Source organism: Stigmatopora argus, chromosome 23 (assembly GCF_051989625.1).
Source record: "Stigmatopora argus isolate UIUO_Sarg chromosome 23, RoL_Sarg_1.0, whole genome shotgun sequence".
In the NCBI taxonomy this organism is placed as follows: Eukaryota; Metazoa; Chordata; class Actinopteri; order Syngnathiformes; family Syngnathidae; genus Stigmatopora; species Stigmatopora argus.
Genome location: NC_135409.1, coordinates 6128510 through 6141299, shown reverse-complemented (window position 1 = coordinate 6141299; position 12790 = coordinate 6128510). Strand labels below are relative to the sequence as shown.

Below are 12790 nucleotides of genomic sequence, written 5' to 3'. Positions count from 1 at the left end.
ATCTCAATTTTGTGATTGTAGTTTTCATTTGTGACAGAGGGCCTTCTGTATTATTTACCACTTTTACGCACGGGATTTACGGTAGAGTACAGCTTTTACTGGGTAAATAAAAATGGGAGGACATTTATGAGGCTGCATACATTCTAGTTAATGTATCTATCCGTGGTATAAAATGAAGGCCTCTTTCTCAGTCAAATAAATGCACAATGTAGTGTATATTTAATATTAGCTGCCCATAGAGTTAGTCGGCCTCTTGTGATCACTGCCACTGACATTTTAGGATAAACCCTCTTGCTTTTGATCTTTTGAACTCACATGTTTAACATTTAGCCAAGGATTCATTTGTGATGCTCGCATTTGATTAGATAAAATTAACAAAATGTTTGCCCCTGTCGGGTAGTCACTTCCTGGAAATACTGGATTTTATTTTCTTTTTTTTTTCTACTATTAATCATCAGAAAAATAAGATTCAGTTTTGTTGTTGTGTGTGTGTGTATATATATACATATATATATATATATATATATATATATATATATATATATATACATACACATATATACATTTACACATTTAAATATATACACATACATATACACATTTAAATATATACACATACATATATACACATTTACACGTATACACATACATATATACACATACATACACATACATACATATACACATAAATACATATACACATACACACACATACACATATACACATATACACGTATACACGTTTACACGTATACACATACACATATTCATATATACACATTTACACGTATACACATACATATATACACATATACGTACACATATACGCATATACATATATACACACACATATACACATACACATACACATACACACATATATATACACACATTTACATGCATACACATACATATATACACATACGTACGCATATACGCATACACATACATATATACACATATACGTACGCATATACGCATATACATATATACACATATACATATACACACTACACATTTACACACATACACGTTTACACGTATACACGTATACACACATATACACATACGTTTACACGTATACACATATACATGTATATACACACTCAATTATACTCAAGTTTCCCCTATAATAAAACAACAACAAAACTGAATATCTTTTTTTTCTGATGTTTAATAGTAGAATTTAATGGTGAATTTGTTGTTATTGGATTGGATTAGATTGGATTGGATAACTTTATTCATCCCGTATTCGGGAAATTTCGTTGTCACAGTAGCAAGAGGGTGAGAATACAGACACAGAAAAAACATTTTAGACATAAATAGATGGGTAATAAGTAAGTTAATAAATAAATACATGAATAAATATATAAATAAATAAGCGTGTTGCTGAAATATATATATATATATATATATATATATATATATATATATATATATATATATATATATATATATATATATATATATATATATATATATATATATACATACACACATACATACATACATACATACGTGTATATGTCTATATGGGCATGCGCTAACAGCGAGCCATTGTAATTAATATGGTTATTCATATTTTTTTAGAAGCTGCAAGTCGGAATACATTTTTTTGCCCATGAATACGGCGCCATCTCCTGTTTTAAAATATGCCTCCCACGTCATGTTCATGTGGCTGGCAGTTTTTGTTGAAGAAAAACAGATTTCAAAGATTGTGGAGTAGTGCTTTAATAAATAACAGATGTGTACATTAGCTCCTAAAAGTCATAATGATGCAGGACTTTAAATACATTCTGATTTCTTGTTATAGTGCTTCTCGTGAGTATTGCATTATCATGATGCACTGACTCCAAAGCAGTTTAAAAAAAAATTAATCCACTGACTCTTGGCTTTACCCTACAGTCCCACAATGCACAGCGCTACCAACACTGCAGAAACGAAGCTCAGCGTGGGCGTGGTCATGGAGGCCTTACCTGAAGAAAAGCAGAGTTAAAGGAGCTTTATGAAAACGTAAGTTTGCAAAAACAATGCTACTACAAATAGGATGAAAAGTGCACAGCATCGTCCTGCACGAAAGTAACATAAACGTGGCAAATTTGTTCATATTCCTGTCTCCAATGTATTATTGATAGCCTGCAGAGATGTTCCAAAGAATCGAATCTTGTCATTGGCTATTGGTAGGACTGCCGTTGTGAACACAAAATCAAAACAATAACAACTCTGTGCGTAGCAACTTGCCTTTTAAAATAGGAAAATCGCAGCCTTACCATTTGAGAAGCGTGTAAAAACTATTTCCAGAAAACATGTTTCTCAAGCCTTACCCAAAAGTTCGATGGTCCTAACAGGACCGTCGCCGCCTTCGTAGCGTCCACGGACCATGAGCTCATAGTCCCCAAACTGAGGCATTGGGAAATCCATGAAGTGCCAACCCGTGACGTAGACTTTCCCATAGATGTATCCAGTCTTCCGGAACATGACCTTGGGAAGTCAATGAGGATTTTCAATGGAATCACTTGTTCAGGCTAGGTACGTAGAGCTCACCTTGTAATAGAGCGGGAAGGACACATTCCCAAACCAGTCGTACGAGATGTGATCCCACCAAACGTACAACCACTTCCCAGTCCAGGAGATGAAGCGCCACATTCTGGGGGGCTCCGCTGGCGCTGTGACAAAACATGGCAATCAGCTAGAGCACAGGTGTCAAAGTGGCGGCCTGGGGGCCAAATCTGGCCCACCGCATCATTTTGTGCGGCCCGAGAAAGTAAATCATGAGTGCCGACGTTCTGTTTTAGGATCAAATTAAATTGAAGAGTATAGATGTATATTAAATTTTTGAATCAATAATTGTAATTTTTTAAATCATTTTTTTCTGTGTTTTTAGTTCAAAAATCATTTTGTAAAATCTAAAAATATATAAAAAAAGCTAAAATAAACATTGTTTTAGATTTATAAAAAACTGAATATTCAGGGTTTTTTAATCCCATTCTTATAATCCATTTCTTTAAAAAAATCTAAAAATTATATCTAAAATGGTCCAGCCCACATGAAACCGAGTTGACGTTAATGCGGCCCGCGAACCAACCCGAGTCTGACACCCTTAAGCTAGAGTATTTTGCCGACTCCGTTTCTTTGGTACACGGTCGATTGGTCGCCGGTCTTTTGGTCGCCCGGAAGGTTACTGATAATTACCATTTAAATTGTTGCTCAAATTCCCTAAATACAGACTGCGGATTACTATTTAGTCATACTTAATGCCCTATTAATTATTAGGCTAAAGAAAACCTCCAAATTTCCCGAACTTTTATTGTTTTTTGTTGGAGCACTTGTTATGACCCTGACTGACGTAGCTTCTTAACGGGACAACGCATGTACATACAAACTCTTAAACACACGTCGGGTCAGTGAAACTGCTCATGGCCATTGTTGGCTTTTATTGATGCGTAGACCGTGTTGTTTTACCTTGTTTTGTCGCCGGTCTTTTGGCCGCCGGTCTTTTGGCCGCCGGTCTTTTGGTTGCCCGTTGTTGCGGTCCGGACAACCATAAGACCACGACCAAAAGACCAGCAACCAATCGACCGCACACGGTTTCTTTCCACTCCCCCTTTAGTGTTTTCCCGAGAGTCTTACGTGGCCTTTTGGTGAACATCTCGCAGAGTTCGCCAGGCGGACCGAGCCCTGCTCCGTTAAAGGCGCGGACCTCGATGAGGTAATGCGAGTCAGGCAGCATGTTCTCAAGCCTTGTGTAGTTTGCCGTCGCGTTGACGAATATGCGGTTGGCTCCTGGCTCCGTGTCGTCGTACTTTCTCCAGTATTTAACCTAGCGTGGACTACAAGTCAGTAAGCTGTTGTTTATACAAAACCTGGGAATTGTAGTTTCCACCTGGTAGCCCTCAATGTACTGTTGCAAACCGGTTCCTGTGTCCACCACAGGGAGCCACCACACAATAGCTTCAGTAGAAGACACCGGCCGAGCATAGACGTCGGTTGGAGGCTCTATTGGTACTGGGTAAACACAAAAACAGTGGTTCTCACTCAAAGTCTGAATCCTCGAGCCAAGACAAGATCACCCTTACCATCTCGAGGGTAGTAGATAACCTTTGTGAGGCTGTAAGGTCCATCTCCCTTCACGTTGAAGGTTTTAATCTTCACTTGGAACTCCCGAACCAGCAAGTCTTCCTCACCGGGAAGGAAGAAGGAGTCCTTGTGAACGTAGCGCCTGGTTTCCGGGTCGGAGATGGTCTCGTACCACCAGTCGTATCCGTCGTGGGGCTTGAAGGCCACGATGTAACCAAACTTTTTGCCGTAGAAGTACCATGGCTGCACGGGCTAGGGGAGAAGAAACGCTGACCTTTCCGTGTGGCATTTCCCAAGAGTTAGCTAAACACGTTGCACAAACCGAGTTTATTTACCGTCCACGTTATGATTATCTCGCCATTCCGACCACCGTAGCCTTCCACGTCTGTGGGACTGACCACTGGGGCTAAGAGCAAGAGTCCAAACATTGGAATTTCAGCGTAGATCCAATTGCTTTTCCGACACGCGTTTGCTTACATGCGTCCCACGTTTTGATCTTGAGCGAGGGAATGCTGGCCTCCCCGGAGCCATACTCGTTAGTAGCGATGATCCGGAACTGGTACTCCATCCAGGGATACAAGTCGGTGACATCAGCCCGCTCTGCTGCGCCGTCCAGGAAGGTCGGCGCTGAAATAACATCAGAGTTCCAAACAAATGAACAGGAATAAACGAGAAAAAGTCAAAAGTTGTGGACTGGAAAATGTGACTTCTTGCTTGTACTTACAGGTGCTGGCATTCCTCCAATCGTCCTCGTGCAGAGACCAATAGTGTCTGGTTTGAACGGTGTAATAGAGAATAGGACTGTTGTGGTCAGCTCCTTTTGTCCACAACAGCTTCACCCACGTGTCCCCGATGTCTTCGATACGGATTACACCAGGGGGTCCCGGCACACCTAAGGTAAGACCCTCATTTATTCTACGAGTCCTTTGTTAAAGGGATAAAAATTTAAAAAAAAGACTGCACTTACCGATGACTTTTAAATCTGCGTACGCCGTGTCGCTGTCCACCACGGTCTGCGCCGTACACGTGTAGCGGCCCTCGTGCCAAATTTGCGTGTTCTTAATGCGCAGGTCGCCGCTGCCTTCAATGCTCTTCGGTAAACAAGCACGGGAAGGTTTGTTAATCCCGTGGGAATGATTTGAGTGAACCCTTCGAAACTTTAACATAGAAGTTTTAAGTTCTCACGGTTTAAGTGAAAATTGGAGAAAATGCTGTCTATTTTAAAAGGGAATTTAATGGAGAGACTACCATGATGCGCTCGTAGTGTTGCCACTCGGTGATGAAGTCGATGACCCGGAGGTCGATGGCCCAGATGAAGGTGATGTCCAGCATGGGGTCATAAGAGGCCGAACAGGCTAGGACCACCTCGTCGCCCACCCTCACCTCTGTGTCTTCGGGAGCTACTGTGATACTAGTTGCCTCTGCAAAAAAAGAAAAATGAATAATTACAGTACATACTATTGCACGTGTCAAAGTTGCGGCCCGGGGGCCAAATCTGGCCCGCCGCATCATTTTGTGTGGCCCGGGAAAGTAAATCTTGAGTGCCGACTTTCTGTTTTAGGATCAAATTAAAATGAAGAGTTTAGATGTATATTACATTTCCTGATTTCCCCCCTTTTAAATCAATAATTGTAATTTTTTAATCAATTTTTTCTGTGTTTTTAGTTCAAAAATCATTTTGTAAAATCTAAAAATATAAAAAAAGCTATAATCAACATTATTTTAGATCTATAAAAACGGAATATTCAGGGCTTTTAATCCAGTTCTTTTAATCCATTTATTAAAAAAATATCTAAATATTATAGCTAAAATGGCCGGCCTACATGAAATCGAGTTGACGTTAACGCGGCCCGCGAACCAAGTCTGACACCCTTGTACTATTGTAACAAGTTTATATGAATCTTTAAAAAAAAATCAATTTTAGCCTACGAGAACTCCTCCCTTGCCTGTATTTGTGGTTGCAACAAAAACTGACTAAACAGCATAGCTATTATGGGTGAAACGGTTGAGGTGGACTTAGTAAAGGGTCTCGGTTTTATATTTTGGATTCTGGAGAAGCCCGAATTAGGAAAAACCTGTGCTAGCTCCTATCTTAAATTGGATTACTTGTCAAACGAGTTTGATACAGGACGCTCACCTGTGATGGTGAGATAACCCGAACTGTTAGCCTTTCCTCTGTCATTCTCAGCAAAGCACGTGTAGAAACCTTCATCGTTTTTAGTGGCATTGAGGATCTCAAGAGTGCCATCAAACGTGATGGTGATGCTAGAAAAAAACGGACAGTTAGAGGGCTCCAGAAGAGTGTAGCAGTGTCACCTACTGACCGTGAATTGTTGAAAAGCAGCTCTTTGCCCTTAGTCCATGTAAAACGAGGTCTGGGCGCAGCCCTAGGTTTACACTCGATCAAAATGCGACCATCCCGGGCACCCAGGAGCTGTCCTTTCAGGGGATTGAACTCAAATGTTGGCGCACAAGCTGAAGGGAACATCTTCAAATGTTAGCATGCAGCCGTTAGAAAGTGGACCCGTCCTTTTTTTTCTTGAAACTCACCGATGACTCGCAACTCGGCGTTGGCGTATTTGATGCCCCAGGAGTTCTCGGCGAGGCACTGGTACATTCCCGAGTCGTCAAACGTCAGGCTGGAGAACTTCAACTCACCTTTTCCTGACTGGCAACATGAATTGAATGATCATTTATCAATAACCAAGAGCAAACATCATACGTATAGTAAAAACATTAACATGGATTAACATAACAATGCCCAGAAGATCGTCGGCTGCTCTCTGCCCTCACTGGAAGACATTGCCAGCCCTCGATACCTCAGCAGAGCCAGGAACATTATCGGGGACCCATACCACCCTGGTCACAATCTGTTCCAGCTGCTGCCCTCTGGCAGACGCTATAGGTCCCACAAAGTACGGACAAATAGGCTTAAGGACAGTTTTTTCCCACATCCATCAGGACTCTAAACTTGCGGTAACACGACACACAATCCTTTCTGCGTAATGACTTCGGGGTGAGGTAATATGAATAGACGTTGGGCGGTGATCTGCCTCCTACTGGCTGACTGAAGGTAAGTGAAAGACAGTGAGAGGTAAGTGATCCGCTTGGGGGTGATGCGATGTATCCATCACGGCAGAATGCCAACTTACGAGTCCGAAATTATCACTTATTTGGGTCTTTTGCCAGGAAAACGCACCTTATGGAGAAGCACTACCAATTTCGTCATACGCAGTTTCTGGGTATGATGACAATTAGTCTTTTGTCGAGTCAATGATGATGACAAAGCCTATGTCCGATTATTATTATAAATAGGCATCTGGTAACAGAAGGTCTTAGCAGCGCTTATTCTATGAAACTAATCTTACTGCTTACTCTGGGTGGGTGGGCACTCACCAAGTAGCCATCTTTGTACCAGCGGATGAACGGGAAAGGTTTTCCTGACGCAACGCAACGCATTGTATGCTCAGAGCCAATGTCCATCTGAGTGTTGTTGATGGTCTCGGCCCACTCGGGAGCAGCTAGAAACTCAAATCACATCCAGTTCAGCGCATTTTGCACCAGACCAGGGACAAGCGTCGGACACTCACACTCCACATAGAGCCAGGACTTGTGCCAGTCCTTCCCTTTGGTGTTGATGGCCTCACACTCGTAGCTGCCCACGTCTTCGTACTGCACGTTGTAGAGGTGCAGCACGGCGCCTGATTGACTGATCTCGTGGTTGGCGGGCAAGTCAGTTGCATCCACTTTTCTCCACACAATGTGAGGAATGGGACTGCAGGCAAATGGCGGGTCATTTCAGTCATTTGAATTGCCTGAGATTATTAGCGCTTCATCGCATTCTCTAAAATAGACAATCAAACGTACTTCCCTAGAGCAAAACATTCCAAAGTGATGTTGGAGGCCAGCAAAGCTGTCGTGTCTGGGAACTTCACCCTGATGTCTGCTGGGTATTTCCTCTCCTCACCTGAAACGACAAATCTTTGCTTGAGGATGTATTTAAAGGAACTGATCAGCTCCTTCTGACTGTTTAGTTTTGTCTACATAATTCACCATCGTCTGGTGGCAACGGGATGAGTGGGATGAACTTGGAGAAGACACTCTTCCCTAAAACGGGGCTGGAGACAAAGCACGAGTAGTTCCCTGCATCCTGAGCCTCCACCTTGGAAATGTACAGGTTGCCCGTCCTCTGTGATACAAATCGGCGGCGATCCATATTGAGGAAGACCGGGAACTCGTTGAAAATCCAGCGATAAGACACCTCCTCTGAAGGAAGAAGACGGATTTGTTGAAGTGGTCCTTGTTGCCGTCTCGTTACAATTATTAGGATACGAACCTGGCCACGCTTTGGGTGGTGCACACAGCAGAACTGCACCTTGTCCTTCTTTTACAGTCACGGGATCCCTCTCCTCTTGAGGAAACTCCTCAAGAACTTCAATACAGAAATCGCCCTTCATTTAATCAGGGCAACGAATGAGTACATTTAAGACTTTTGGTTTGTTCTCACATCCAAACTTGACACGGGCTCCCTTGCTGATGACCGTCCCGTAAATGTTCCGAACCACGCAGATGTACGTGCCGGCGTGTTTCTTCTGCCGCGGGTTGTTGATGACCAGGTTGCCGCCCACCAAGCTGTAGTGCTCATCTGGCTGCTCCATTAGCTTGATCTCCCAGTTGTCACGGCGCCACCTAGAAGCCCATCCAAGAGACGACAACTCATTTCCTACTCAAAGGAAACTAGATTTTGTTTCATCACTATGGCAGCCAGTGTTTTAGTTGATCACAAAGTGCCATTTAAAAAAAAAAAAAAAAAAAATCTCTGTGACCTTTGACCTCTCTGATGAGTTTGACTACCTGTATGACGCTGGGGGGTTAGCCCGAGCCCTGCAGTTCATTGAAATCCTTCCATCGGGAGAGTCCTCTGTGTAGACCACGTCTACTGGCTCCTCTTCAAAAATGGGACCATAGCCTGTAGCTTCCTCTAAAAATGACATCATAACAATAATCCTAATTTTAATACATCCCCCACACATTTTATAATTTTTTTTTATAACTCACCTCCAAATATCCTTGGTTCCCCAAACAAAATGGCCACTGGGAAGAAGACAAATGTTACAAAGATTATATTCTACAAATGTACATAGCGTATTTATTCAAGTGTAACGCGCAAAGTTTTGTACCAAAAAACTAAAGCAAAGTTCAGGTTCGCGTTATACAGTGAAAAAGTCCCGCCCGCAACTTTTATAATGGGAGAAGTAAAACCTGTCTTTGTCCACCAGAGGCGCGAGAGCCCGTTCTAGATGAATTTAAAATTATAAATTCCATTTGAGAATTGTTTGTTTTACCAGGTTTCCCTAACCATATGTTGTGAATACCGTATTTTCACGACTATAAGGCGCACATAAAAGTCTTAAAATTTCTCCAAAATAGACAGGGTGCCTTATAATCCAGTGCACTTTATATATGGACCAATACTAAAATTGTTATCATGATAAAATAAAATAAATCAGTCGATAGGGTACACCATCCTCTACAGCTCTCACAACTACGGCAAGAAGTCCCTGACTCTACTATTTTCCCTGTAGAAAAAGTACTGCGCAGTGACTGCTGGGATATGTAGTTCTTTTGTTAATACACCCAATGGATTGTGGCCTGTATACATCGACATCAACACAGCTTTACAAAGCATGGAAAGCAGCGTTGGAATAGTTACGCTAGCTACTAGCTAGCTACTATTTGCGAATGGATTGTTGCCGCCTGGACGAACGTATAAAACTCAGCATTTTCGATGACTCATTTGGACAATTGTTCAATTCGGACACAGAAAATTAGGACTTTGAGGGATTTGTGGGCGATGATGACGTGAGTACATTGTAAAATTGCTACATAAAGTACAACCGAACTCAGTTTTGCTTCCGTTGCCTTTTTAAAAACGTGTTTTTAGCATGTGGGTGTAGCGTGTATGTTTAAGCTGGTGTATGTTTTGCCATGCCTGGCTGCGTCTATAAAAACGGTGCGTCCTTTGTGTGTGTCAAATACAGTTTTAGCACTCGTTACTGATACTGCGGCTAAAAATACGATGCACCGTATAGTCGTGAAAATACGGTACATGTTTTGTCATGGCGACATGTGTTCAGCATTTGCCAGCAATTTTTGTCACAAATTATGGGTGCGCGTTATACTCGAATAAATACGGCATGTATGTCATATTTAATACGAATAGTTTTACCTTCTGACAAACGGCAACTAGTTAGCTGCTCGGTAATTTGAATCAAACCTGTAGCTTTGTCTTCGTACTAATAATAGTAACATTTTTTTAACCCGTATGACAACCAACCCAATCCATCTTGGTCGTAGTTTGCTTTTTAAGTTTGTTTTGATAGCCATTTTTTTTTGGTTTTGCCTCAGCTGTTTGGAATTTTGAAAACATTTTGAGCTATCCTCTAGCCTGCCTGCTTCCCAGCAATTGGGTAGCTAGCTAGTCATCCCTGAAGTGTAACAGGTTCTCCCCTATACATACATTCATACCTGTGATTGGGGCAGAGGAGGCGATGGCCAATAGCAACAAAGCAGTGGAAGCCATTGATTGAAGCTAAATCAAAAGGGAGTGCCCTAAAAGGAATACAAAGTAAATACTGATTAAAAAAAAACAACCAAGAATGATCACTAGTACAAAATAACCATGTAGTAATAATAAATAAATAAAATTGACTGCTATTGACAGTGACAGACGTCCAATCATATCCGGTTACTGTTTTACGCAGGGAATATTTTCATAATCCAGATTTTTAAATATGCTTTTACACTCTAGCGATGCTCCCACTCCGTTGATCATGCAGTTGCTCTTGGGCACTGCTTATGACTCAACAAAAACGTGCACTCGATCGCCTATCCTGCTGCATGCAGGCTTTATCTTATGCTTTTTTTTCAAGTAAAATAAGCTATACATCAAACTCAGCTGCAATTCTCTCTCTATATAGTCTAACAAAAATATAAAGAGAAAGCACACAGCCATCCCTCCCATCATCACAATTAATATTCTGTTTCCTTGCCTTGTAATCCCTGCACGGATCCTCAGTCAATCCAACGGGAAAAATTTAGGTCAACGAATGTGTTTAAAAACAAAACATCATAATGACGACATCCAAACAAGTTATTTATGCATATACAAACATTTTTCCTGTGCATTTAATGTCACCTTGAAGTTGTGTCTAAAGCACCACAAACGCAATTTTATCATGAAACATACATATTTAAACATGAAATAAATGAATAATCCAAGTGCGCACGCCAATGACGATTTAAGTCCATGGGGAGGGGTCTGCAATGCGGTAATCCTGTCCCACCACCCGGTCCATTTCCACGCTATTCTCCCCTTACTAATACCCTACACAAACTCACAAAAATAAACACTATAGTCTTACCTTCCTTTCCTTTTTTAACGTTGACTCTGAAATGCGGGTGTGTGTTTGTGTTTGGCGCACCCGAACACGAACCGCATCGTCCCGCATGAGGAGAGGGCAAGGTTGGCCCGTGACAGACGTCGGCCAATCAGAGAGCAGGGATGAGAGAGAGGAGAGTGAGAGAGAGCAAGAGAGAGAGAGAGAGAGAGAGAGAGAGAGAGAGAGAGAGAGAGAGGGAGAGCTATAAAATTCTAATTCTGATGCGGGCTGTAAAACAACAGGAGACGGCGTCGTGACTTGTCGGCCATGTTGTGTCATGGTCATTCAATATTAACGTTCAAATCAATGGTGCGTTTATACCTTGAAAATAGCTATAAATTGCGCAATTTTCAGCCAATTGAAACCCTTGACAGTTCAGCATGTTAAAGGTCTATTTTAGCGCAATTCCGATTTGAATATCTAGCCTTATAAATGATATTCATGTGATAGAAAAAAAGGCCTGCAAATGGAAATTATGACACAATATTTTATGTCATTTATTCATTTGATAGCATTATCTTTGAAAAGGACATTCTTTTATAAATTTCTTGGATTGGATTTAACGTTTTGCTAACTGTTTGAATGAGGTGTGTCCAATTGCAATATTTTTTCCATAAATTGTTCGTAAATAATCAAATATTTCCCAATATAAGCACCATAAAATCATCGTTTTAGAGATTTATTTGACGCAGCTAGGAAATTCATTGGAAACCCTTCAAAAATTATTGAATAATCGCAAATATCACTATTTTAAAGATTAACGTTTAGTAAAGTATATTTAAACAAATGAATAAATCACTACAACACAGGTAAAACAATTAAATTGAAGAAAAAATATGAAAATGATCCCATCACATTCTCATCAACTCATCAAAATGTATTATTCATTTGTATTCATGTATAAATAGACGGTACGTAATGCCGATTTTGAAATCTTGAAGCCAACATTTATTATACCTTTTCCCTGTTTTCACTTCATTTGCAATACAAAATATTTTTTTGCCATGTAATACCGAAGATTAAACCATTCAACGTCCTCTCTCATGCTTCTCACGTATAATATCTTCTACATATTACTGGAACTGTCGTGTAACATTGTGGTTTTTCCAGTCAGGTTTTAAATCATGTGACCGTGTCTATATTCATATTTAGAAGAAAAAAAACAGGTGTGTGAACAAGACAAGTGTCACCAAAATAATCTCATATCGATCTTGTGAGTTGAGTAAAAATATCACAGCAAATGAAAACTGGAAATATTCATTTTGTCACAC

General features: G+C 40.9%; 1 protein-coding gene across 1 annotated transcript; it reads right to left on the bottom strand.

Moving 5' to 3' along the window:
• Positions 1–1715: 1715 nt before the first annotated feature.
• On the bottom strand, positions 1716–11644 carry cntn1b (contactin 1b). Its single transcript, XM_077594333.1, has 24 exons — positions 11502–11644; positions 10606–10689; positions 9136–9171; positions 8932–9058; positions 8585–8766; positions 8414–8509; positions 8131–8343; positions 7945–8044; positions 7668–7852; positions 7474–7598; positions 6628–6745; positions 6402–6552; positions 6215–6342; positions 5326–5498; positions 5045–5168; positions 4802–4969; positions 4555–4704; positions 4413–4483; positions 4077–4329; positions 3884–4005; positions 3631–3820; positions 2545–2666; positions 2325–2481; positions 1716–1976 (listed from the first exon to the last, which is right to left on the bottom strand). Exons 2-24 carry the CDS (start codon positions 10658–10660, stop codon positions 1900–1902), a joined length of 3123 nt encoding a protein of 1040 aa, XP_077450459.1. The 5' UTR covers positions 10661–10689; positions 11502–11644; the 3' UTR covers positions 1716–1899.
• Between the last annotated feature and the right edge of the window lie 1146 nt (positions 11645–12790).